Raw genomic sequence first — 25206 nt, 5'->3', positions numbered from 1 at the left:
CCAGCCTCACTGCTCCCCTGCAAGCCTCCACACCCCCTGGGGCCTGTTTCTTCCTCTGCTAAAGGGAATCTGGCTCCTGACCCCAGTTCACTCATGCATTGAATCACACCACTTAGGGCAGCACCTAGCAGACTCCGGGGCACACAGCTGGTTCTTCAAGCTTCTCATCTTCCCTGCTGTCACCCAGTTCCTGTCCACCAGCAAAACTGAGAGGGGAGAGGGGCTACAGCCTTCTACTGGCTGAGCCCAGCCAAACTCAAAAGGAAGTGGTGGTAGCCCTGTAGCTGGTGGGGGACTGCCAAGACTCCAGCCTCTTGCCCAGGAGCACTGACCCAGAGGAGTTCCCCCAGGGGTGAACTGTGTTGGTAGAACAGCCATGGATCAGCCCAGTTACAATGCACAGGAATGGAGGGAGAAGAATAAACACAGTCTCCAAGTGCTTTCATCAGGTTTTGTTTTGTTTTTGTTTTTTTCATTTTGTTTTGAACACTAAGATTTATTTTCAAACAGCACACAGAACGGTCTGCAGAGCAGGGCCAGGCCAGATGGTTGTCTGGGTCCCGAGGTGTCTGGAGAGACAGGACCCCACCCACAGCAGCTGCCAGGAAAGGAGTACCCTTGCCCAGGTGGCTCAGCCAAAGCATCAGGCAAGCACGGTGACTCTGCGGCCCCCAAGGTCCTGCCTTCAGCTGGGCACAAAAGGCGCTGGCACAGGTGAGGCAGCCAGGAACTCAACTAGGGAACACAGCAGCTTCAGGAGCACTGGTGATTCGACCAAACCTGCCGAAACCAGGCTCTTTGGAAAACAACATAATATTTGGGAGAACACCTCTTGGTGTAGGTCTCTCTAGATTCTCCTTTGCTTTCCAAAAGTTTAAAAACAAAACAAAAACAAAAAACAAACAAACAAAAAACCACATTTTTCGGGAAAAGGTGTTCTTCACACATCCAGAGAGCTGCACCAGCCGCGCTGCCCTCACTGAACGCGCTCAGTAAAGTTCTCAGGGAAGACGCCCCGGCATTTGTCCAAGTCCTTGTGCTGGTTCCAGTCGCTCTCCTTCACACCCATCAGCCAGCCTTCATCCTGAGGGGGGCAGAGCACCAGGCTGCACGGGGGTGGGAAAGGAAGAGACCTGGACCCTACGGGGTATGTCTGGCTGGGGAGCTGCTGGGAGGATGTCCCCTCCTCTAGCTTGTGAGGCTGCCTTAAAGAACACCTCCTCCAGGCAGCATTCCCTGCTAATCTCCCAGACCCAAACATAATGGCCCCAGGAGCTATCTGCCCTTCAACAGGTGGATTTAACTCTTTGCCCTCTGGCAGGTCCTCTTCCCTCTGCAGAGGTAGACTGACTGCGGCACTGGTCTGAGCAACGCCCTTGGGCCCAGCCAACAAGCTTTCCCTTTCTGCTGCCCACAGAGGACACATCACTGAGGACAGAGGCTCTCCTTCCAGACTCCTACAGATAATTCCAGAGAGTTCTATTGAGCGCTGACCAGTCAAAACCTTCTAGAACGGCCTGAGGCTATCCCACCAAACCCTCCACCTGGACCTTTGCCTAATCCTGACCCCTCCCAGGGTCACGACAGCCTCCTTGGCCCCAGACCCTGACCCTGGGCCTGCAGGAGCCATAAACCTGGCCTGTGGCTGAGCCCTGCGGTTGGGCTATGCTTGGCACCCACTTATGTCTTTGTTGTTTCATTCTGTGTCACTATTTGCCTGTTACAAACCCTATGGATATCTTCTCTGAACCACAGCTATCCCCCCACCCCAGATAACTCCAGCTATGGACCAGGATTCTGCTTCTGAAAATCCCACCCAGCACAGAGCTAGTCCACGAGGGAGATCAGTGGAGACCTGAAGTTTAGGAGAATCAGCAGATTGAGTGCCAGCCCAGAAACTTCCCAGCCCAGTATGGCTTCGTACATATCTGGTGCCCTAAAGCCCAGCCCAGGACCCCCCCAAGTCCAGCTCCCCTCTCACCCTGACAACTAAACCACATGGACACGCTGAGTTCTAAATGGGTCAGTCTAACCAGAACCCTCAGGATGGGAGCCCCCAGCCCCTCACCAACCCCCTGCAAAGGCTCACTCGACACCGACAAGGAGAGTCCTGCCACAGGGCCATAGCTCTGTGCACAAAGCAGCCTGCCCCAACCTGGGAGGTGGTTCTGTCTCCAGGGAGCCCACCCTGAGGGATACATTAACAAAGAGAAGTGACAGCAAGAAGAGAAGGTTCTGAAAGGCATTTGGGGTCAGAAACAGCTGAAGACATAGTGGGGATTGCTCAGGGGTTCTGCTAGAAATTACACTGTCCCTGTGGGTCCTGTGTGGACGGATATGGGGTCAGCCTGGAGGGGGTGGTACATGGGGCCAATGGGAGCCCACCGTGAGGCCAGGAGCGGTGAGCAGGGCTGAAGGTTCATGGAGGGACAGCCAGGGGTCCTATCCCAGCAGAGGGAGAACTTTGGGGCAGAGAAGGGAGAAGTGGAGAGAGAAACGAGCAGAATGCTCAGAGAAGGCAGCAGAGCCCAAGGAAAGGGGGGAGGACAAAGTCTGAGGAAGACAGGGAGGAAAGAAAGAAGAGACAGAAACGGGAACAGCACCAGAAGGGATGTGCCAGCAAGGGAGATGGTCTGAAGAAAAGGCAGCAGGAACGGGTAGACGAAGGAGGAAAGAAAGGGGGGGGGCGACGAATGATGAGAGACGAGGACAGGCAAGGAGAGGGGACAGGCCCGCTGCGTGGCAGCCTGTGGGCTCTGCTGCCCAGCTGGCCGTGCCCCGCTGCCAGCCCTGCCCAAATGCAGCCTCACCTGCTCCTCGGGATTCTGGAAGGGGATCACCAGCACAACATCCCCAGCTTTAAGCTGCAGCTCGTCTGTATCGGTAGCCGTGTAGTCATGCTGGGCCTGCACCTGCAGAGGTTGTGTAGGAGAGCTGGGCACCCTCTCCTGAGGCCCTTGGTCCCACTTTTAAGCCTGTGCAGGGTACCAGGCCTTGCAGTGGCTTGGCTTTGTTGGGATGTGCGACACAGCGACCAGGAACATGTGAACATCGCAGGACCAGGGCACAGATACCACTGTGCCGAGTGGGTGGCAGGGGCTGGAGGAACAGGACGACTCTGGGCCGATCACACAGCTTCCGGGACTGTGTGTTCTCATCTATGAAGGGGGTGACACCCCCCCCCCGACACTGTCTGACAGCGGCAATCAGGCTGTGGGGTCAGTAACCGGGGCTCACCTTAAACATAAAGCCCGGGGGCAGGTCCAAGCGCACAGCTGCACTGCCACCCTCCACGGTGCCGTTCACAGCTGCTGAGAAGGTCTCCACCACGACAGCAGGCAGAGAGTTCTGGGGAGGGAGCACAGGTCAGCATGAGCAGGAGGGGGTCCCGAGAGGACAGGGGCGACAGGCAGGGGAAGGGGATGTCTGGGCCTGATACCAGGCCAGCCAGCCTCCAGTCTCCTCAGCAGGATCTATGACCTGGACAAACGGACAAAGCAAGGAGGATAGGCCAGATGCAGAGCTGGGGGGCACAGGCAGGCAGGCAGGCAGACAGACAGCAAGGGAAAAAGCCAGGGCCCCGGTCCCTGAGTCTTACGGAGGCTGCTTCACTCGTGGCCGCCTCCCCAGGCTCCTGGGCTCCCACGGCAGGTTGGGTCCCACTCGCCACCTCCGAGGCCTCTGCTGGCTGCAACATAAACCCCAGTAGAGGGTCAGACACATGCTGGGACACTGCCACCAGAACAAGGGAAGGAGCCAGAGGGCAGCACCCACTGGTGTCTAGAGTTGAGCAGTGTGTCTGCAAAACACAGGGAGTCCCTGGAGGAAAGGCAAGGTCCTGGGTGTGAGGAGCAGCTGGAGAAGGTGCCAGCAGGTGTGAGGCCAGCACAGGCCCCAGGGGCTACCCCTGCCCCTCCCTCACAGGCCCTGCCCCTAAGCCAAGAGCTGGCCCAGCCTCAGCTCCCTGAACCCATGTGGCCCACTGGCCCTCACAGCTTGCTCTCGCAAGAGGACGCAGCATGGACTGGGCACCACGACAGGGCCTAGGCAAGTCCAAGAGGATGCTACCTGGCTGCATTCAGGCTGCCCTGGGCCAACACTCAAACTCAGCCACTCCTGAGCTCTGGCAGCAATCCCCTCAACCCTGCTAACTCTGTGAAAGGAGGAAATGGCTAGTGCAGGGTGAAGGTTAAAAGAGAAATGCTGAGAAGTCTCCACCACAAACCAGGGGGAGCTGCATGTGTTCCTTCCTCCTCCGTGAGAGCCCTGCGCTGGGAGGCTAGGCTGGGCTCAGAGAAGGGAACAGGGGCAGATCCAACCCCAGCTACCCCAAACACAGGGACAAGCCCCTAGCTCATGGCCCTGGCTTCACCCTCAGGCTCACGGTGGTCTTGTCCATCCTGTGCCCCTTCCTCTGGGCTCGTCTTCCATGCTACACCCCCAGATACTGTGGACAGGTGGGGGGCTGGCAGGTGAGCACTTACTTGCACAGGCCCTGGCTCGACCATCTGGCTGGGCCAGGCCACAGCAAAGGTGCCCTCGGCAGCACTGGGCTCCCTGGAAGGTAAGCTGCCAGCTGGACTCTCTGTGGGCTGGTGACGGCCACCAGGGATGATGGGGTGGGAGGTGGGGAGGACAAGGAGTTGGGCAGGGCACAAGACAGAAGACAGGCATGAGCCGCCAGTGTGGGCAGAGGGGAGAGGTGGTGCCTGCGGCAGGCCGCCTGGCTAGAGCCCAGCAGGGGACTGATGCATCCCTGATGGGACACCCGTGTCCACCTCCAGGAACCTCCCACTGCCAAGGAACAGGTGTGAATGTGCCCCTCGCTCAGCACCCACGGAAATCTGCTCTTCAGAAGGGCTCTGCCCACCACACCTGGCCTCCTCCAAAGTGATCCCTACTGAGGAGTTCCCCAAGCTTCCAGGACCCGGGGCTGCCCTCCCTTTCACACTTGCCACACCAGCACCCCTACCACCGCTCTGGCAGGAGCTATCACCACTTACTGGGCAAGTCCCACACCCTCCCTGAGCCTCCATGTCAGAGCCACAAGGTGATGTTGCCATGAGCCCAGCAGGTCCTGCTCATGAAGGCACCTAATTCAGCTTGCCTTTCCCTCCCTCCTTCCTCTGTACCAAGAGCCCCCTGATGTCACCGCCCTGTGGCCCCTGCAGACAGAAAGCTCCTCAAGGGCCAGGACCCTCCAACCAGAGTCACCCTAGTTCTACAACCTCAGCCCAGCCTGAGAATACCATGTTTATCCTAAGTGATCCGCTGGTCACTGTCCAGGGCCACTCACAGGCCGTGCCAGCTGGGCCACACCAAGAAGGACCCTCTTTCTCAGACTACACCCTTTCCCACAGGGCCTAACTAGGGCCATAGTGCCTCCACAGCAGGGAAGCAGCAGAACAGATGGACACAGGCAGCGGTGGCCAGCCCCTGTGCATGGGAGCACAGCGTGCATGCACCTGTGGACGACTAGCTATAGGAAGAGTGGGCCCAGCTTACGCAGAGGAGCGGCTCCCCCCCAGGGGACAGGCACAGAGCACACATGCTTACCTCCCAGAGGTCCCACGGGATTGGCTGAGCACAGTAGAGGGAGAAGGACAGAGTTAGCACACAGTTAGAGCTGGGGCAGGTAAGCAGCCCCCCAGTGATCCCTACTCCATGCCCACCCAGGGCCCTCCAGCCAGCCCAGAGCTGGCACAGACCCAGAGCCAGGCTCTGAGGTCCCTGGAGGGCTGAGTCATGGACACCTCTCAGTGGGCGACAACCCCAGGCCTGGGAGTAGCCAAATACAAGGCGACTGTCAGCAGAGGCACAGGGTGCTGGGATGGACAGCACACTGCCCAGTAAGTGCTCAGCTGACCCTACTCCCAAGGGTCCCTCACCAGCGTCTGTCTGCTCTCTTTCCTTCCCCTACAGTCAGGACCAGAAGAGGTGACAAGGGCCAAGGGCCAGAGTGTGAGTGGGAAGAGAGCCTGGTGACCCCAGGACCCCCAAAGGCCCAGGCCTACAATGGCCCACACAGCTAGGGGGCAGACATGAGCCCACTGGCCAAGGGGCTGGTGGGTTCATGGGTCATGGCAGACTCAGACCAACCTGACTGGAGGGCATGGGTGCCTTCACAGGGCTCGCCACAGGTGGGAGCGGGTCAAAGTCCAGGTCCAGCAGGCTGGCCTGCTCTGAGAAAGGCCCCAGTGCCTCAAACTTGGCAGCAGTGGCAGAGGAGGATGGCAGTTAGTGACGGGAGAAAGCATCGCACAACGCACACAGCAGGCACCAACTCAGGGACACTTCCACCTCACACACACAGCAGCGCCGTCCACACCAGAAACCGGGCACACGTTCCCACCTCAGTCATGGGCAATGGACCAACTACCTGCTGGTCCCACTCCCTCACTGGTCTCCGCCCAGCAACTCCCTGCACCACAAACCCCAAGATAGGACAAGACCACACTTGGTCGCCCTGACCCAGAGGGCCCCTAGGACAGGCTCCAGCCTCCCCTCACTGCACCAGATAAACAGGCCACACTGTGATGACAACCACCCCCTGGCCAGCCACAGGAAGCAAGGACAGAATGACAGCCACACTGCCTAGGAGCTCAACCATTTAGGCAGCATCCCCAGCACCTGTAGCACCCGTTTCAAACTAAAGATTCCGCCCAGGCACCCCCGAGATTATCATTCAGTGGGTCGGGGTGCAGCTCAGGGATGTGCCTGTGAGAGGGACAGTCCTGGGAGACTGGGAGGTGGTGGCCTTGCTCAGGCTGGGAAAAGTGGCCCCACAGTGAAGTTAGGCCTCACAACCGTAGGAGAAAAGGCCACCTGCAGAGGATAGCCAGCTCAGCACCAGAGCGCAGAGTACATGCTGCCTCCATCTGGTATGAGGGCCAGGAAGGGAGCTGGCTCAGCCTGTGTCCTCCTATCCCTCCCTCACGCAGTCCTGGGAGGGCCGCAGCCCCCAGGAGCCCATCCCAGCCTGGCTCTGCTTGCTCTCAGTGGACGCCCAGTACGGATAGGGGACACACTGCAGCCCTGTCCCTCCGAGGCCCTCCATAAAGGACCCATGACCTGGAGAATGAGGAGGGGTGTCCCAGGAGGCTTTGCACAGCTGAGGTGTAGCCTGTTGGGAGAGAACTAGGACCCTCAGGCCCGAGAAAACTTGGTGCCAGCCATCCCACAGCTGAGGGGACAAGGCATCCCCTCAGAACCAAGCCACAGAGTTGAGAGGGCCCAGGCCACATGGCCTCACTTCCTAGACAAGAGGCTCTGGTCCCCACGGCCCTGCCCCAGGCTTGTCCCAGTCACCAACTCTCCCTTTAGGGCAAACCCTGTCTGATGAGACGGGGAGAGAGATTGCTGCACCATTCCCATCCCCTTCTTTCTGTAAGGGAATGCATGCTCCAGGCACCCTAGGTTCATGGCCTCTCTTGCCCCCCACTGACCGGCAGGGGGCATTTCTCCCCCTAAGTAGCCCCACCACCCGCCCTTTCTCAGATGTCATCCAGGCCCGGACTGCTGCCCCCTCATGCCCCAAGGGGACACAGTCACCAGCCCAAAGGGCAAACCTTATCCTCCCTGCCTCTTTCCAGCAGGCCATCCCCACCAGGACTGTCCTTGGGACAGGGAGGAGGCTCCTCACCATGGCCCAGGAGAGCAGCCTGCCAGCACAGCTTCCTGGGCGTGCCCAGCCCACCCCAAACCCAGGCAACAGCACCCACAGTGTCCACTTATGCCCCCACCAGGCAGACACCCAGCTCCCTGAAATGAGTGGAGGGGCAACAAGGGCAACATGCAGTGAGTGCAGAGATGGACACGCTCAGGGTAGGTGGTCTACTACAGGTCAGGCCTGCACTCACCCGTCACATGGAGACGACCTTTCCTAGAGGGCGGGTGAAAACTGAACCAGGCCGTGCAGTAAGTGCTGGTTCATACTGCCTTGGGGGAGTGGGGTCTTACACTGTCTCCCCAGTGCTCCTGGAGGGCCCCGGGCCAGCCTCAGCCACCGTCTACAAACAGGGGCTCCCTTGCCTCCTAGAACCTGAGCCAGGGCATCACCCCACACCCACCTAGGACCCCATACTGAAAGTTCTTACTTATGACCCAAAGTCCTCCCCAGGGGCTGGAAGGAAGCCCACTCACCCCGAGCCCTCTCAGCAGAGACCACTGTCCTCAGATCCCATCTGCCTCTCCCTCCGTACTCACAACTTCTGGCTCTGCCCCTCCCCTCCAGACCTCTGAGGCAATGCTAAGGAGACAGAGCCCAGAGCACCCCAGGCAGGGAAACCCCATAGCAGCAGCACCCCACAGCCTGGGATCAGCAGTCCACTCAGGGAGCAGGCCTTGCGTGGCAAGGGCCTGCCTGGGAGGCCTGACGCCATGCTCGGCGCCGTTAGCACATATGGCCCGAGCGAACTGCGCTGACAGCATGCAGCCTGCTCTAGGGCTACCACATGTCAACTGCGCTGACAGCATGCAGCCTGCTCTAGGGCTACCACATGTCAACTGCGCTGACAGCATGCAGCCTGCTCTAGGGCTACCACATGTCAACTGCGCTGACAGCATGCAGCCTGCTCTAGGGCTACCACAGCGACCTTCCTGCCCGGCCTCCTTTTGTCTGTGAGTGGGCCTTGCATGCTCTCTGAGGGCACTGATGAGCACATTGAACTCCAGAAGTTCCTGAGCCCCTGTCTCACCCCCCTCGTCTACACACAAGCTGCTGTCTCTGCTTCTAGTCACCTGGCATATGTCACCTGCTCCAGGAAGCCTTCCCTGACTTGCCCAGGTGTGCTCCATGCTCCCCATCTCTCCTCATAGAATCAATGGAACCACAAGGTCATTGCTGAGCTGAGGATCTCTGTTAAGACCATTCACCTATGTCCCAGACTCTGTCCACAGCACATGCTCAGAGATAAATGAGGGATGACAGATGAAAGGACGAACAGGAAGTGAGGGAGGCCCAGGGCTGACCTCTGGCCAGATTCCTGGCTCCTGAGGCAGCAGATGGGTGTGAGACAGAGAGGAAGGCCATGCATGTCCCACGAGAGCAAGAGGAGGGAGCTGGGCCGCGGCGGCCGCGGCTGACCTGGGAAGGGGTGGTCACGCTGATTTCAGGGACAAAGGTGTCATCAAACAGGCTGAGGATCTGCTCCTGCTTTACTTCCTTGGACGGGGTGTGTTTGGGAGGCGGAGGGACTGGTGGGCCTTTCCGGAGCTGTGAGTCAACAGTGGGTGAGGGGCCGCACAAGGAGATGCAGCAGAGCGCGGAGAATGGGGGAGATAGAGACAAAGCCATGGTTAGTCACACCCCAGGCCTCAGCCCCAACCAGTCAACTGAAGAAGAGGCAAGAAGAGCCACCACTCCCCAGGACAGACACCAGGACTACTGCCTTCCCTTGGTAGGAGGTCCAGACATGCTGCACAGAGAGAAAGACAGAAGGGGTGGGGGAAGGCAAGAGAGAAAGAAGAGAAAAGAGGGAAGAAGGAAGGATGGCCACAAGAAGGCTCCCCAGCTGGTGAGATAACTGCCTGTTTCCTATGCCCCACCCACCCCAGCCTCCGCTCTCCTCACACCCAGGGTCCCTCCACGCTGAGCCATGGAGGCCAGCCCAGAGCCAGGGCCCGGAGGAGGCCTAAGGACAATGGTCACACACTTGTCCACTGTAGGGGTGGGAGCTCAGGCAAGTCACACCACACCCCGCAGCCTGGGTTTCCCCCTTTATCAAGCTGGGCTGACACAGCATCTGCCTCCCAGGTGACAGTCAGGATTCAGGGAACGAGAACAGGGAAAGTGCTGGCAGTGTCCAGCCCAGAGTAACTACTCCTCAAGTGTGGGCTCTCGTCACTATTAGCATCCTCATCCTAATCAGCGTGTCCAACAGGGTGTCGGCACAACCCAGCAGAGCTGCTGCCAAGACAGCCTGCCTGGCTCTGAGGTCTGTGCAGATGCTGCACTTGCTCCCCTCCCAGCACTGGAGACTGCAAAAACCCGGAGAAGCCCAGCGGGGGCAGAGGCTAGGCTTCCCCAGAGGGCCAGACAGGAAGCCCAGGGCCTGGCCTCTGACCCACTTCACATAACCCTCACTGTGCCCGTTCTCTTGCATGACCCTGTGCAGGACAGAGAAGGTGAGGACCAGGGAGGCAGCTGCGTCCAAAGACCTGGACGCTCTTGAGAACCTGAGCCTGAGTCTCGGGCGGAAAGTAAGATGGAGGAAGTCAAGCTGCCCACAATGCAGGGAGAGAAGGGAAAGGGCACTGCAGTGAGGCAGGGGACACCAAGGAGGAAAGAAACAGTCATGAATGCCCCTGAAAGGGCCAGGGCCATGAAGGGGAGCCTGGGCCAGGCAGGGCCCAAGGGAGAACAATGCCAGACTCAGCCCCCTCTGGTTCCAAACCTGTCCAGGCCCGGGCAGAAGACAGAGCACTGGGAAGGGTTGGGGAGTGGGGAATAAAAGCAAAGCAGGAAGAGGAGCAAGGAGGGGAGGGGACAGGCCACTGAAATACAGTGCGTACCTGAGATGGGGACTTGGGGAGGGCAGCCCCAGGGATAACTGCACTGGCCAGTTCAGGCTCATGGTTGACTCTGATTTCCGGGGTGGCCGCAGGGGAGCTATCCGGCGGAGGCGAAGGGCTCTTGTTCCCTTTTCCGGGGGCGCTGTCACTGTGGAGGCAAGAAAGAAGGGAGCCCAGTGGAGGGAGGGCCCCACATCTGAGAGGGGACGTGCAGACCTGCAGGTGTGTGTGAGGGTGTATGCACACACAAAGGCCCTGGGGTCCGTGTACATGAAAATCTGTGTGTGTGTGTGTGTGTGCGCGCGCGCACGAGCGCGCGCCTATAGAGCAGTGTGCGAAACTGCATGTCCATGTGCCCAAGGACTGCTGACAATGGCCCACACATGCCGGCAGCAGCACATGGGACAGCGCTTAGCTAGAAGCCATGTCCCCAGGGTCAGGGACAGGTCCAGAGAGCCCACCACCAGAGGCAGCCCAGTAGCCCCACCGAGGGCCTGAGCTTTCCAGCAGAAGAAAGCCAAACATCCTAGAGGCAGAGTGAGTCTCATCCCACACACCACACAGCAGCTCCTGTGCTCAGGCTGGGCTCCCCGCCTCAGCCAGACCCCACAGGCCCCTGAGCTGCACCCTGATACCCACCCACTTACACCAGAATGCCCAGCATAGCCCGGCTCCCCTCCACACCATGCTCCCATCCACACCACACCATCACTGTCTCCAAACCTTTGCTTCCCCAGGCCCTTCCATGGAAATGTGGGAACCCCCCCCCCCGAGGCCATGGGCACACAGGTGGACAAAGGGCAGCGCCCTACAGACCAGGAGCTGGGGTAAGAGGGAGGTCTCTAAGCCATGTCATTCAGCACCAGAAACCAGACCCCGTGTGAATGAACCTCAGTTGGGTGCAGAGGGCAGCAAATAGAACAGCTGTGTCTGTGCTCACATAAACTCCAGGGCAGTGCTGACCAAGATTAGCACTTGCCACAGGTGACTATGTTAAATTTGTACGTAAATTAAACTAAAAACTCAGCTCCTCAGTCACACTGGCCACATTCCAAATGCTGGCACTGGCCAGTCCCAGGAGGTGAGTGGCCACCATGTTGGACAGGGCAGGTCTGGAAAAATACATAGAAACTAGTAACTGAGTCACTTGGGGGAGGGGACCCAGATGTGTGGGCGACACTGCTGGTACCATCCCCGTTTTTAAATTTGTGTTTCATGGGATGCATTTGCCCCCTTGAAGAGTATACATAAGGACAGTACCCAGGCACTAGGTTTAGAACCACCACACGCAGCATCCCTCCCCACGCCTCCCCAGGCCTCCTTCTCTGTGACACTGTCCACCTGTGAATGCTCTGGGTCCGGCCGCAGCCGGTGCACACAGTTTTACAGAGAAAGGCGCTACACTGAGCCCAAGATGTCTGCCCACCATCCACCCCCAGAGCCCTCTGCCCTGCCCGCGGCCGCCCACGGCACAGTGCAACCCCGGCCCTGCGGGCAGCATCACACCAGGAAGGTGGGTTAGGGGTTAGTGGCGCCCTCAGAGCAGGGCGCGAGGCGCATGCACAGGGCCGCCAGCCAGCACGCTGGCCTCGAGCACCCCCACAATGCAGCACTCACTGCCGGTACCTGTTCTTCTTTCTGCGCAGTCGGGAGAACAGTTTAGTTTTCTTTCTGTGGGGATGGACGGGACGCGGAGGCCTTCGTTTGGGGGAATTACGGGATGTGGGGCTGGCCTGTCTCCATACAGCACAGCGACCCACCATAAAAGGGCTGGGCAGAGGCAAAGCCTCCTCTAACACCCAGGGACCATGAAGAAAGCCTGACCCTGCCCTCAGGCCACCGTCGTCCAGTCCCAGGGCCCCCTGGCTTCACATGCTGCCAGGTGCCCTAGGGTGGCCCTGACAAAACAAGCCAAAGAGGTGCCACCCCAAAACAGCCTGGCGAGCTGCAGGGCACTCAGGCTGGGCCCAGTCCACAGACGTTCCAGGACCCAGAGTGCCAGGACAGAGGGCTCAGCGACCAGCACGGGGCCTGCGAGGAGGCAGGCAGCCTCCTTTGGGGTAGAGAAGGCTCACAAGCTTCCACACCCCTCCCTCTCCTCTCAGAATGACCAGCCACTTCCCCATACAATGTCCACTGTCGGAGGGCACGCATTGCCCAGGATGGCCACAGCTCTCCCCATCCCCCTACACCCAGCCCGTGCAGTCCAAGGGGAGGCTGGTCCTTCCCCCAGCGACCTGGGGAGCTGCTCTCAGCCTTTCTATTACCCCCACTCCCGTCAGCAGTCTCCTCAGCCCACAGCCCCTGGGGGCCCCGCTGCCTCACATCACTGTTTTCAGGGGAGGGGCCACGGCAGTCACTGAAAACCTCCTTTGTCCTGGGGAACACCCAAATCACCACAAGAAACAGACACTGTCACCCCATTTGACAGAAACTTGAGGTCCCCTGTGCTCTCCACATTGTGCCACAACGGCCAGAAAGGGAGAACCCCCGACTCCCTCCTATTTCCCAGGGGCACCTTCTCCTCCTCCCTCACACTCGCCCGTCAGGATACAGGGTCGTGTGCTCAAGACCATGAGGTGAGAGAGGCCAGGGTTGGGCTAAGGGCAGGAGCAAGGGTATCTGTGTGGGTGTGAAGAAGGCCACCATCCCAGGACCCAGGCTTCCTGGGAGCAGAAGAGGGAAACGTGACACCACTCCCAGCTCCCTTTCCAGAAGGCTCCATGTTTGTGAATCATTGTTACCTCCCACCCCCTCCCAAAGCTACACAGGCCCCCAGCTATTCCAGCAGATGAGCAAGAAAGGCCTAGGCCCAGGCGATCTGCTCAGTGCCAAGGCATGCTCCTCTCCCGATGGGAGATGTAGGAGAAGTGGCCATGCCCTCCCCCGTCCCCCTGAGCACAGGGAGGCCACACCAGGATGGCCAAACCCATGAGACCACAGGAAGAAGCCCCATCCCAGCCTCGCACACGTCCACGAGCAACAGCAGCCGGCCCGGCCACGCCTCCCACCCCATCCCAGCCTGGGTGGGCCTCACACACCTGGGCTGGGCCTTGACCGTGAAGGTGTTGCTGCCGTGCTGCTTCTCCAGGCTGACCAGCACGTCGCTGAGGTTCTGGTTGAGCTGCAGGGGGACAGTAACCAGGGAGGAGGACCTCTGGAGCCACCAAGCAGCCCGGCTCTCCCCAACACCATCCTGTTTCTCCCCTGCAAACCCCTCCCTGCACCGCTGTCCCTACCTGAAACCAGGAGCGGAGGCTCCTCCTCAGTGGGAGCTGGGGACCGACCGGCACCCCAATGCGGGAGATCAAGGCGGGACACGGGGAGGGCTGCTCCGCTCAGTTACCATCGCTGGGGACCAGCTCTGCTTTCCTTTCCACTCGTGGGGATTTCATAAATCCCACATAGACCTTGTACTGCTCTTAAAATTTTTTAACTGTCTTTGCAAACTGTTGACCCTAATTGTTAAGGTCACTCTGTCAGAGACATCACCAAGTGCACAGGCGAGAGAGGAAGTTGATCCCATGCACAGGGTGAGACTCACTGCTGAGATTACTCCCTCTGTGTCGGCCACTAGGAAGCTCAGACATGAATTTTCCTCCTACTTTACATAAATGTCTTCTTCCCCAACACAACCTCTCTCCGTCTGTTTTACAAATTTTCTTAGGCTATCTCAAGTCTTTGAAGAGATAAATAAGAAGGAAGGAGAGGGACAGCCTCTCAGGCAGGAACTCATCCTCAGGGTGGGGACCCAGGGCAGGCCCCCCAGCTCACTCTTCCTGTTCCCCTACCTGGGCAGGCTCAGAGTCCACCACCATCATTTCATTCCTCTGGGCCCAAGAGACAAGGTCAGACCCCCCCACACCTGGACAGAGGTACGGAGCTGGCAGCACTGGTCTCCCCAACTCAGCTTTGCAGTATAACTGCCGGTTAAGTTAAAATGAAAATAACTTGACCCTGGCCAGTTGGCTCAGTGGTAGAACATCGGCCTCGCATGTAGATGTCCAGGGTTCGATTCCCAGTCAGGGCACACAGGAGACGCAACTATTTGCTTCTCTACCCCTCCCCTTGCCCCTTCTGTCTCTCTCTCTTCCCCTCCCACAGCCATAGCTCAATTGGTTCCAGCGCATCGGCCCCAGGCGCTGAGGATGGCTCCATAGAGCCTCTGCCTCAGGTACTAAAATAGCTCAGTTGCAAGCATGGCCCCAGATGGGCAGAGAGCATCAGCCCCAGACAGGAGCTGCCAGGCGAAATCTGATCAGTGTGCATGCGGGGGTCTATCTCCCCTCCTCTAACATGGAAAAGAAGAGAAAAAAAAGAAAGAAAAGAAAACAGCATGGCATTTTAAACTAACCAGAACCTCTCCCACTCTGGACTCTGGTAGATAAAGCAGACCTACTACAATGTCTTAAGACACATGAAAAAACAGTAAAAACTGAGAAAATTCTAGTAGCTTATTTATGAACTGTCCCTGAAAACTGGGAAGCCACCGCCATCTTCTGACATGGCGCTCCTGTGTCACGGTCTAAGCTGGTTCGCTCAGGCAAGAAGAGGCCTGGCAGTAGGATGAGGCTGGGCTGGGCTGGACCTCGGGGCTCTGCTGACCCAGCCGCCCAGCAGCCCCCACAGGGCAGAACACTGACAAGAGCTCCCTGAGGACCAGAGGGAGTGCAGCGGTCACTGGTGTGTGCAGAGCCTCAGCTGGAAGAAGGGAGCTCGTCTGCCCCTGCTGGGCCTCTGAGGCCGACCTGGGCAGCGTGAAGCGAGGCCCAGAGGCCCTGCCTACCTTACTCATCTCCTTGTGGAAGTTCTCCTCCAGGCCCGCAATGCTCTGAAACGTGTTGACATAGAAGCCTACGCGGCTGCAGCAGGGAACGGAGGAGACAAAATGAACACGCAGGTTGGGCGGGCAAGCAGAACCACACACATGCTGACACCCCGCCACCCTCACCAGCAGCACAGCCTCAAGAGGCTGGGCACCCGGTACAGAGAGACAGAGAGACGCGACATGTTGGTCATGCAGCCTTGGGGATAGGAGGCCGGGGTTCCTACAACCCCTCCAGGCTCTCACCTGTTCCACAGAGATGGCAGCTCCTCCTGCAGGTCTACATTCATCTCCTCAAATACCTTCTGGGCTTTAATAAGCTCCTCCTCGGCCTGAGGGGCAGGACCAGTCATTCCCTCTGCTGGGCCTCTGTGCCAGCCAGCCCAGGCCAGCCCAGGCCCACCCCCACACACACACCAAGACCCGCTCCCCAATCTCCCACCCAGTGTGCTCAGACCAGGCCTCTGGGCAAGACAGATGTGCAAATGAATGTGGACACCCAGACAGACCACCCCTTGCAGCCTCTCCCCCAGGGACCCTGCAGCCAGACCCACAAGGGCTGCTCCAGGGAGGGGAAGGGAAAACAGCCATGGCAAAAGGGACAGCCTTTCTCTCTGGCCCAAGCGTGCCCGCACAGGGCCGAGGGATGAGTAGGGCACAATGAGACGACGCAGACAGGGTCTGGGGTGCTGGGGCACAGGCAGACCCAGACCCAGATATATGAGGGCCTTGCCCAGTTACAGTGAAGCCCTCTGAGCTGGTGTCAGCCTGCTGCCTAGCTCTCTGTCCTTGCTATACCCTCCAGAATACCCTTTCCCCCTTCTCAAGTCTGCCTCCCACTCAGCCTTAGTTACCAGCCTGCACGTCACCTCCCTGGGACAGTCTCTTTTACCCTCCCCTACCACTCTCTCCTGTCCGTACGAGATAGAGCTGAGCCACTGGGCATGGTGCCTGAGCCCACTCCCAAGGCCTTCACTTCCCCAGGCAGCCCTGCCCCTCCAGCTGCTCACACCCCCCAGGCAGCAGCACTGAGGCCCCGTCCCAGATCCAAGAATATAGAGAAAGGCAGCGGAGGTGCTCCCTCTAATGGTGGAGGACCAGACAAGGGTAGGGTGCTTCACAAGACCCCCATCCCAGAAGGGGCTCTGCTGGCTCACTCTGGAGGGCACTGCTAGAAACAGTAACTCAGGGAGGGGATGACTTCAATTCAGGGTCTGAGTCACAACCCAGGAACGTGACAGGTCCCACCCAGGAGAAAACTCCTGCCAGCAGCCTCAAATTCTCAGGCCTCTGACAAAGGCATCCAACTGGCCAGAATGCTTAATTGCCACAAAGCACAAGATCTCCCCAAGCCCACCACACTGGCCCGCCAGCCCAGTCAGCCCTGTCCCCACTGTGCCCAGAGCTGAGCCTGGTGACGGGGGCAGGTCTGGAGCAGAAGGGCCACCACTGCTCTGACTACAACTCCCTTCATTGCTGGAATATGCTCAAGGGAGCTTGAGCTCCTTGTCTAACTTTTAAAAATGTAATTTAAAAACTAAAGGTAGAAGGTAGAAAAAAAAGAAATATCTCTACACATGCATGCCTTGCTACCTCTGGATGAATTAGATCTAGTCTGGTCACCCCTGTGCCTGATTAGGGGCTACTGAGGACAGTTTGTAAAACCCACAAAATGAGTGACTCCCCATATATCTGCCCTATACTCCCCCACCTGACAACCGAGAGTCTGACTCCAGGCCTTCGTCCCCGGGAGCCTGCCTCAACAGTCCCAGCTCCCGTGCAGTGGGACACCTCCTCTCGCTAAGGATTCAATCTCCACCCCACCATGTTGGTCCTAATTCTCCAATAAACAATCGTGACCATGACGATAACAATGACACAGCATCTCACCACTGTGCCAGGCATTTGTCCCCATGTTCCAGCAACACTGCAAAGAACAGGGTGGCTCCAGTCTGGAGGTCCCGAAGGTCAGGACCTATGTATCCTCTTCCCTGTGACTCACTCTCATTTCCTGGGTCGTGGAGCAGCGCCGGGTGGATGGCAGGGAGTACAGGAGAGCCGTCCACTGCAGAGGAGGCCTTGTGCAGCCCTGGTGGCTCTGCTACATACTGACGAGCGGACGTGGACAGCAGACCCAAAGTCGGCCTGCTTGCCACACACCAGGGCCCAGCACCCTGCAGGTAGGTTTTGGGAGACTATGGCAAGTGTGAAGCACAGCTCAAAACTAGTCCAGGCACACCTGGAGCTGGTCAGCTCAGGAGAGCACAGCCTATGAGGCTGCACTGTTTGTCTAAAGTCAAGCCAGCCCTCAGGGCAGCCTCAGGCCTCCAATACCCAGCTCGCAGCCAGCCAGCTGCCCAGGGAACCCCAAAGGCTCCCCCACTCCCAGCCAGGGGTGAGGCAGGATGGGGCGGGGGGGTGCGCAGGGGGATATACTCCAGTAAGAATGAGTCCAACGGAAAAGCCAGTGTGGCTGAAGGGCAAACATCTGCAGTCCAGCATTCATGGATGACATCATGTGCTTAGCTGCCTGTCATTCCCCGAAGGGCGGAGTGTGGGGCCCTCTTGGTGCATCCCCAACTACACTCACCCCAGGAGCCCAAAAGCAGCCCCAGGCCTCGCCCCAGGCCCCACAGTCTCTCAGCAGCTAATCCTACCTGATAAAAATGTTCAGCTGGCCTCCTGCCAAACCCTGTCTCTGGGTCAGCGCCCCACTCCCCCCCCCCCGCCCCAGCCAAAGCCCTGAACTCTATAGGAGGCCCCCTCTAGCCCCTCCTGTATCCTGAAAAAAACCTGAAGCTGTCTCTCTCAGAACCCAGAGGTCCCCTGCCCTCCAAAATCAGTCCACAGCTTTGGCCTGAGAGAAATCAGGCAGCAGGCAGATTAGAAATTGGGCCACACACCCGTGCTGAGCTGAGAACTGTCCACATCACAGGCACTCAGGACACGTAGGCTGAAGATGAAATCAGAAGGGGCCCAGAATAAATGGGGCCACTGCCCAGACAGAAACCCAACCCCCTGGGTTGGGCCTGCCGGCTGCCGCCACCCCAAGACCAGAAAGGGTACTGGAGTCACGTCAGTTTCACTCAGGAGAAAACCACAAGGTGACCTCTCCCAGGACATGGCCCCCAGTGGCCCCTGGCCACACCAAGCCCATTCCAAGAGCAGGGACGAAGTGTTGCCAGGGTAGTAGTATCACATAGAATTCTGCACCACAACCTCCTTCAGGAAGCCCTCCAGGACCACCATGGTATAGACCAGGGGTCCCCAAACTTTTTACACAGGGGGCCAGTTCACTGACCCTCAGACCATTGGAGGGCCAGACTATAAAAAAAACTATGAACAAATCCCTATGCACACTGCACATATCTTATTTTAAAGTAAAAAAAACAAAACGGGAACAAATACAATATTTAAAATAAAGAACAAGTAAATTTAAATCAACAAACTGACCAGTATTTTAATGGGAACTATGCTCCTCTCACTGACCACCAATGAAAGAGGTGCCCCTTCCAGAAGTGCGGCAGGGGCCGGATAAATGGCCTCAGGGGGCCGCATGTGGCCCGCGGGCCGTAGTTTGGGGACCCCTGGTATAGACTATCCTCCATGAACTCCCCAAGGGCCAACCCCAGGTCTCAGCATATCAGCCAGACTAAAGAGCTCTCCAAATGTCCCCTCCAGGGGCTTCATGGGGGCTCACAGGTCCCAAGGGTCTCCATGAGTCTAGACTCCTGTGCAGGACCATCTACATGGAGCATCAGGCCAGGGAGCTAGGAAAACAGGCCAGGCCTTGAGTCATGTGAGCTCCAACTCAGCTACTAAGCGGTTCTGGGACCCTGGCAGGAGATTCTGCCTCTCTCTGCACGTCTGTTTCCTCTGTAAATTCAGAATCACCTCACAGTTCTTATGAGGCTTGAAGAACAACACATGTCAATACGTCAGGACAGGAGCCCTCGTGACATCATGTCCCTCCCTGCTGGCGCTCGCACAGAGGACAAAGGGCTCCAGGCTCTCCTGGGTGTCTGGACACTGGGATTTCAGAGAGACCCTGGTGCTGAGCAACAGCCCTGAGCCCGCCCCCCGCCACCCAGAGCCCCGAGGCTCTACCCACTCCTTATCTGCCCTCAGGGCTTATATGTAGCAGCAGTCTCCCAGCCCTGCCTCCCAACCCAGGAAAGGGCTCAGCCCTCCCCATCCAGGGCAGTGCAAGCACAAGGACAGGACACAACAGACCAGAGGCACCAGCATGTGCAAGGTTAGAAGCCAGTGTCACCTGATTTCGGAGCAGGTTAGTTTGAGCTACAAGATGAGCCTGCAGTTTGCCTTGGCACCACTGGGGGGCGGCTTTCTCAAGCAGCGAGACAGGCTGGGGGGTGGGTGCAGAAGGGAGGTCAAGGCAAGGGAGGGTGGAAAAAAACGGGAGGGAAGTGGGGAGAGAAACAGAGACACAGATATTAAACACCAAGTCCAAACGTCTCAGCGCAGTGACAAACAAGATGGCTGGCCCTCCAGGGACCCAGCCCTCTCAGCAGGCTGAGAGAATTAAGAGAAGTCCCCAGCGGGGCACAAAGAGGGGTGAACTCCAGCTGCAAAGCAAAATGTGAGAGCTGTTAGCAGGGGCAGAGGGTCTGAGCAAGCTCGATCCTGCCCACCCCCCAGGGTGGGGACACTCATCTTCAGGGCTCCGTGGAGAATGCAGCTGGTGGCCCAGGCAAGCGCTGGTCCCCCACCCGTGCACCTCTACTGCTGTACACCCCACCTGTACACCCTACTGATGTGAAGGTCTCTCACATCAGACCTGACACAATTTCCCTCAAAGCACAGCAGGCTGGGCGAGGTGAAACCCAAGCCTGCTCGTCTTGCGGAGAGCGGTGTCAGAGCGAGCAGAGGGGCCAGGGGCCAAGGAAGGTACCACAGACTGAGCCACAGGCGGGCCCTCACCCAGGGGACCACGAGGACCTTCCCCCCCCCCCACCTTAGCCCTGGGAACTCATACTAGTCACAGGTGGAAGCCCATCCAAGGAGGGCTGAGAATTCCCACACCAGGGGAGCATGAGAGCCAGGGCACAAAGGTGCAGGTGAGGGTGGCCCAGAGGGAGGCTCCCTGGGCCCACGAATTCCCCCCACCCTTCCCCACCCCCATCTCCCTGAACACTGCCCAGGCCCCTCTCTAGCCCTCACCTTGGCAATTTTGGCTTCATCCTTCTTTTTGGCCGTTTGAAGAGACTCGTAGTGATGCCGGGCACTGTCATAGTCCACCAGCTTCCGCCCCCGCTTGGCAATGCGTGACTGGGAGACAAACGGGGGAGGGGAGGGCTGAACAGGGCCCAGCAAAGGGCCTCCTGTGGTGCTGACACGCTGGGCCCGGGCAAACGGGGACTAGGTGAAGCCAGAGGGCCCACACAGTACACCCCAGGCTCAACAAGAGCATCCAAGACATTCTGAGACACCGCTGCTCCACATCTCTGGTGGCAAGGAGCTCGCTTCTTCTAAGCAACCTGTGCCCTCTGTGGTCCTTTTGTATCTAGAGGTCAAACTATTTCCTCGCACATATTAACCCATTCGTCGGTACCCATCAGCCAGTGCTGTATCAGACAAGCCTCTTCCCTGGCCTGGCCCCCAAATCCTGAGGGTGCCTTCTGAGCCAGGCTTGTCTTCTCCAGGGCCACCACCATCAGCCTCTCTTCCACTCCCCACAGGACACCTTTGGGAGCCTGAGGCATCCACTCTGGGTGGCTGAGTAGGCCAGCAAGGAGCATGACCCCCACCCCCTGCCCTGTGCATCATCAGGTCCAGCATGATGGCCAGCACCTGGGCTCCAGACACTTCTTCTTCCATGGCCGAAGCCCCAAGATCCCACCGACCTTGGTGGAGGCACACCAACACTTTGCAGCACATACCCAGGCCCACGGAGGCAGCAGGCTTCCCGAACATGTATAGTCACAAAAATACACCCAGAGGAAGGGCGGTGCACAAGCACAAGTGTGTACACATTCTCTTCCAAGCACAGCCAGCCTAACACAATGCACCTCTAGGCACAGATGCCCAGGCCAGACATCCCTTGACTACATCTTACACAATCCTACAGACTCCACGGTAGCATGACATTCACATACCACGGGGTCACTTCCCCTAATTCAGAGACCCAGGGGTCCAAGGTTTAAAGCTCCCTCAGCTCAGAAAAGCCCAATCCAGGGGGTTAGCAGGCTGGCTTCAGCAGGAGCAGCCCTGCAGGATGAAATGCACAGTGAAGAGGACTGCCCCCGCCATCCCTGGCCCCCTCTCCCATTTCCCTGCACAGCTGCCAGATAGACAGTCTCTCACCTTGATGTCAGGGAACTGGCCCAGGTACGTGTCCATGGTGAGCAGTGCCTGGTCCACCAGCTTCTGGTGGTAATCCATCCAGAGCAGGTCATTGTTCTGAAGGAGCAAGAACACACAACTGCACCACCAGGGCTGCCAGTCACCCCACCCCTGCCCCCAGCCCTTGCCCCATCTCTTCAAGGCTCGCGGACTTCTCAAAACCTCAGTTTCTTCATCTATAAAATGGGCCGGCAGCCGAAACCAGTGGGGCCCCGTGGGAGGGCTGAGCCACCTGCCCCAGCTCACCTCAGCAATCTTGTTTGCTTCCTCCCGGCCGGGCCAGTCGGGCTCGTACACTTCCTGCAGACACTCGCTCAGCTTCTTGGAGGCTTCGTGCATGGCTGTAGGGCAGAAGGGCCATGCTGCAGCCAGGGCCCCAGGGCCCCAGGGACCTGGGACAGCAGGTCCACCAGCAGATATGTGGATCTCCACAACAGTCCCCGCCCCTTCCCCAAAGTCCCCCGACACCTTTCCTAGCTCTTGACACGTCCATTCCACCTGGGGAGCCCCCCCCCCCCGCCTCGGCATCCTGGGAAGTCCGGGACACCCAGACCAGGTGTGCCCCTTACCTTTGACTGAGGCCAGGTAGGTCCGGAGGTCCTTCTGTAGCCGGCTGCCCTCACTCTGCAGAGAGAAAGATGAGAACAGGTGCAAGGCCAGGGGCATACCCTGTACCCCATGTTCTCCTTCCCATCAGCAGGACTAGAGAAGAGAGAGTGTGAATGTCAAGAGCTCAACGCAGAGCACAGCAGCTGTTGCCTCTCAGATGAAACACCCGCAATGAGCACCCGCTGTGTCCTCAGCAGCATCCCTGCAGCGGGAGTTCTGTGCCCAGGGCACACTCAGCACAGTTTGTCAGCACCTGTCTGTCTCTTCTGGGCACTATTCTCAGCCCCAAACAGCATTAGAGAAACAGAGACACTGGCACCCTGGACAAGATGCTGGAGGCTACAGGACACACATACGGCACAGCACACGAGTGTGACAGGACCAGGTGACCAGGGAGCACAGAAATATGGGCAGGGGCCGGGGGCACCTTGTTTCCAAAGGTTAGGTGGTGCCCAAGGCCAGCGGGCTCCCACTGAACCATGCCAGGCAAGGACGACGGCTCTGAGAGGAGACCTCTAGAAGGGGACGACCTAGCCAGAGTGCAGAGAAGTGTGGGGGTCATATCCAGGACTCCCTGCACACTGGCCCAGCTAAGAGGGAGGGTGTGGGACACAAGAGGAAAAGGTTGGTCAAGGGGAGTGGGCCAGGTAATGAAGCTGGACCAGATCCACTGGGATCACCCTTCCAAACTCAGCCTGTCTTCCTGCCAACCGTCCATCACCTCACGCCCTGCCCACCAGCGGCCACGCCTGCACACTGCACCCCGAGGAAGGGGTCATCCAGGGCATGGGATGCTGCGCTTGGCCGGGTGTCAGGCTGTACCAGGGCCCCTTGTGCCTCCAGAACAAGACCACACTGTGAGCAGGCATGCGGGACCCAGATGTACACAGGGCCGCCCAGAGTCAGCCACCCACATGCAACTGCAGCTGGGTCCCTAGGACAGCTTCAGAGTCATCTCCAGGTCAGACACAGCCCTTCCCCATCCAGCTGCTCTCTGCAGGGCAGAACCCGGGCAGCCGGCACAGAACCACGTGCTCCCTTCCACAGGGCTCCCGAGGCCCCCAAGTGGGTATCTGAAAAGCCCTTCTCCGGAGCTCCATGGAGCTCTAACACTGCTTGAGGAGCGGGTGGGGGAGGACAAAGTTCTAGACCCACTGTCCCCCAGGGCTGCTCTCCAGGCTCCGAAGTCTAGAAGATCACCACAGCCCAGGACCAATACCCAGGACAGCTCTCAGGTGGCAGCTCTGCCAGAGACCCATGTCTCCACCGTAACTCCCTGACATCTGCCCCCTTAAGGGTGGCCTGAAGGCTGTGATCCATCTTCCCAGTGGGCCTAAGGTCAGGGGCACCCCTCCTGCATGGCCCCACCCAGCTCCAGCTGACTCTCGCCTCTGCATCAACACCAGAGGGTCTTCACTCAGGGCCAGCAATGCCTACTTGGAGCAGAGCCTGGGTGGTTCCTGGGGACAAGTCCTGGGGGACAGGCTATTGATGGCCACTAGGAGACGAGCTTAGCCTACCTGTAGGACCCTGGGTGGTGCCCAGGATTGCCTAAGCTGGGTTTGCAGCACTCGGGGGAGCGGAGGGGGACAAGAGGCCTGCAGAAGGTTTCAGTGCAGGGATGGAAGACACAGTGCTCTATGACCAGAGCTGAGTGGGCCCAGGAGGGGCTGTGAGAACGAGTGACAGCAAGTGCCCTACCCCTCTCCTAGGACTCATCTTCCACAGGACGAGCAAGGAATCTGCTTCCTTGAAGCCCATACCCCTGCTACCCCAGCCCCAACAGGTAATGGGCCGCTGAGAACAGGAGCAGCTTAGCTCCGTGTGAGCCCACCGGCCCCTTTCCTGGCAGAGCTTAGACCCTACCCTCACTTCCCTCTCCTACAGCCTCTTCTGGCCTCCACCTCCATCAGTCACTCACTGGGGCAAAATTGCAGAAGCTATAGTGTCAGAGAAGCCCTCCCTTCCTGCTACCCTGGCCCTGCCTGGGGAAGGGAAAATCAGCAAGGTCCTCTCACACCCCCTCCTACTGTCTCAGGCACAGCAAGTGGTTTATTCTAGACTCAGCAGATTCAGGCCTAGCCCAGGCAGTGTATTCAGAGCCTTTGGTCAGAAAGCCCTGCCCCCAGGCTCCAGCGGGTTGTCACTGGCCCCTGACCTACAGAGGAACTTGGTAAGGCTGCCCTAAAGTCCCTTGCAATCTGTGAAACCAGATAAGTACAGGTCTGAATCTGCTCCCAACACTTGGATGCCCTTGGGGAAATCACCCAACCTCTCTGAGCCTGCAATGTTTGCTCTGCAGGCTGGAAGCAAGGACATTGACTGCCTTTACAGTGCTGTTTACAGGCCCCACAAGCCAAGGACAAATGGCCTTGCTTAATGCCTGTCATACCACCAAGCACAGCCGATGCTCACAGGGAGCCAACCTGCTCTGCTCCCACTTTAAACCCTGCTCCTTACAAGAAGCTTAAATAGCTCCCACTATTTCTGCCTTGACAAATTCAAGGCTTTTCAGTGTCTGGCCACGATCTATTGTCGACTCCTACCCAGCCTCCACCCTCCACCCCTGCTTTTGCTATGCCTTCCCAAGGACCTAACCTAGTGCATAATCCCACCTCTCCTCTTTCCCTCAGTCCATGTCCCGTGCCAGGTCTCTCGTGACCTCACCAGCCCAAACCAACCCCCTGCTCCACAAACTCAGCTTTCGACAGCTCCCACCTGGAGGCCACAGTTCCATTTCCATCAGCTCCCTCGGCCAGGGGCTGCCTGTACTCACCAGCTGCTTGTTGAAGTTCTGGACACACTGTTCAAACTGCTCATCCTTGGTCTCGTCCGCCTTCCCCAGTTTCTGGAGGACCTGCAGAGGCAGAGGGAAAAGGAGAGTGTTACCCAAGAAA

General features: G+C 58.4%; 1 protein-coding gene across 21 annotated transcripts in view; it reads right to left on the bottom strand.

The window, feature by feature from the left end:
* Positions 1–437: 437 nt before the first annotated feature.
* Positions 438–25206, bottom strand: part of BIN1 (bridging integrator 1) — a 51753-nt gene continuing 26984 nt past the window's right edge. The window contains exons 2-20 of one of the 21 annotated variants that reach the window (XM_066344913.1): positions 25086–25166; positions 22270–22324; positions 21947–22041; positions 21662–21757; positions 20519–20626; positions 19611–19703; positions 15584–15669; positions 15299–15374; positions 13554–13636; positions 12139–12183; positions 10513–10660; positions 9086–9214; positions 6100–6207; positions 5557–5580; positions 4485–4592; positions 3599–3688; positions 3238–3348; positions 2811–2912; positions 438–1084 (exon numbers count right to left, since the gene is read on the bottom strand). In XM_066344913.1, coding sequence (XP_066201010.1) covers positions 977–1084; positions 2811–2912; positions 3238–3348; positions 3599–3688; positions 4485–4592; positions 5557–5580; positions 6100–6207; positions 9086–9214; positions 10513–10660; positions 12139–12183; positions 13554–13636; positions 15299–15374; positions 15584–15669; positions 19611–19703; positions 20519–20626; positions 21662–21757; positions 21947–22041; positions 22270–22324; positions 25086–25166 — 1746 coding nt within the window. In that variant the 3' untranslated portion in view covers positions 438–976. The remainder of the gene's footprint in view (positions 1085–2810; positions 2913–3237; positions 3349–3598; positions 3689–4484; positions 4593–5556; positions 5581–6099; positions 6208–9085; positions 9215–10512; positions 10661–12138; positions 12184–13553; positions 13637–15298; positions 15375–15583; positions 15670–19610; positions 19704–20518; positions 20627–21661; positions 21758–21946; positions 22042–22269; positions 22325–25085; positions 25167–25206) is intronic. The other 20 variants (XM_066344917.1, XM_066344914.1, XM_066344916.1 and 17 more) reach the window with 20 other exon arrangements.

The sequence above is a fragment of the Saccopteryx leptura genome, chromosome 7 (assembly GCF_036850995.1).
Source record: "Saccopteryx leptura isolate mSacLep1 chromosome 7, mSacLep1_pri_phased_curated, whole genome shotgun sequence".
Lineage (NCBI taxonomy): Eukaryota > Metazoa > Chordata > Mammalia > Chiroptera > Emballonuridae > Saccopteryx > Saccopteryx leptura.
This window is presented reverse-complemented; position numbering and strand designations above follow the sequence as displayed.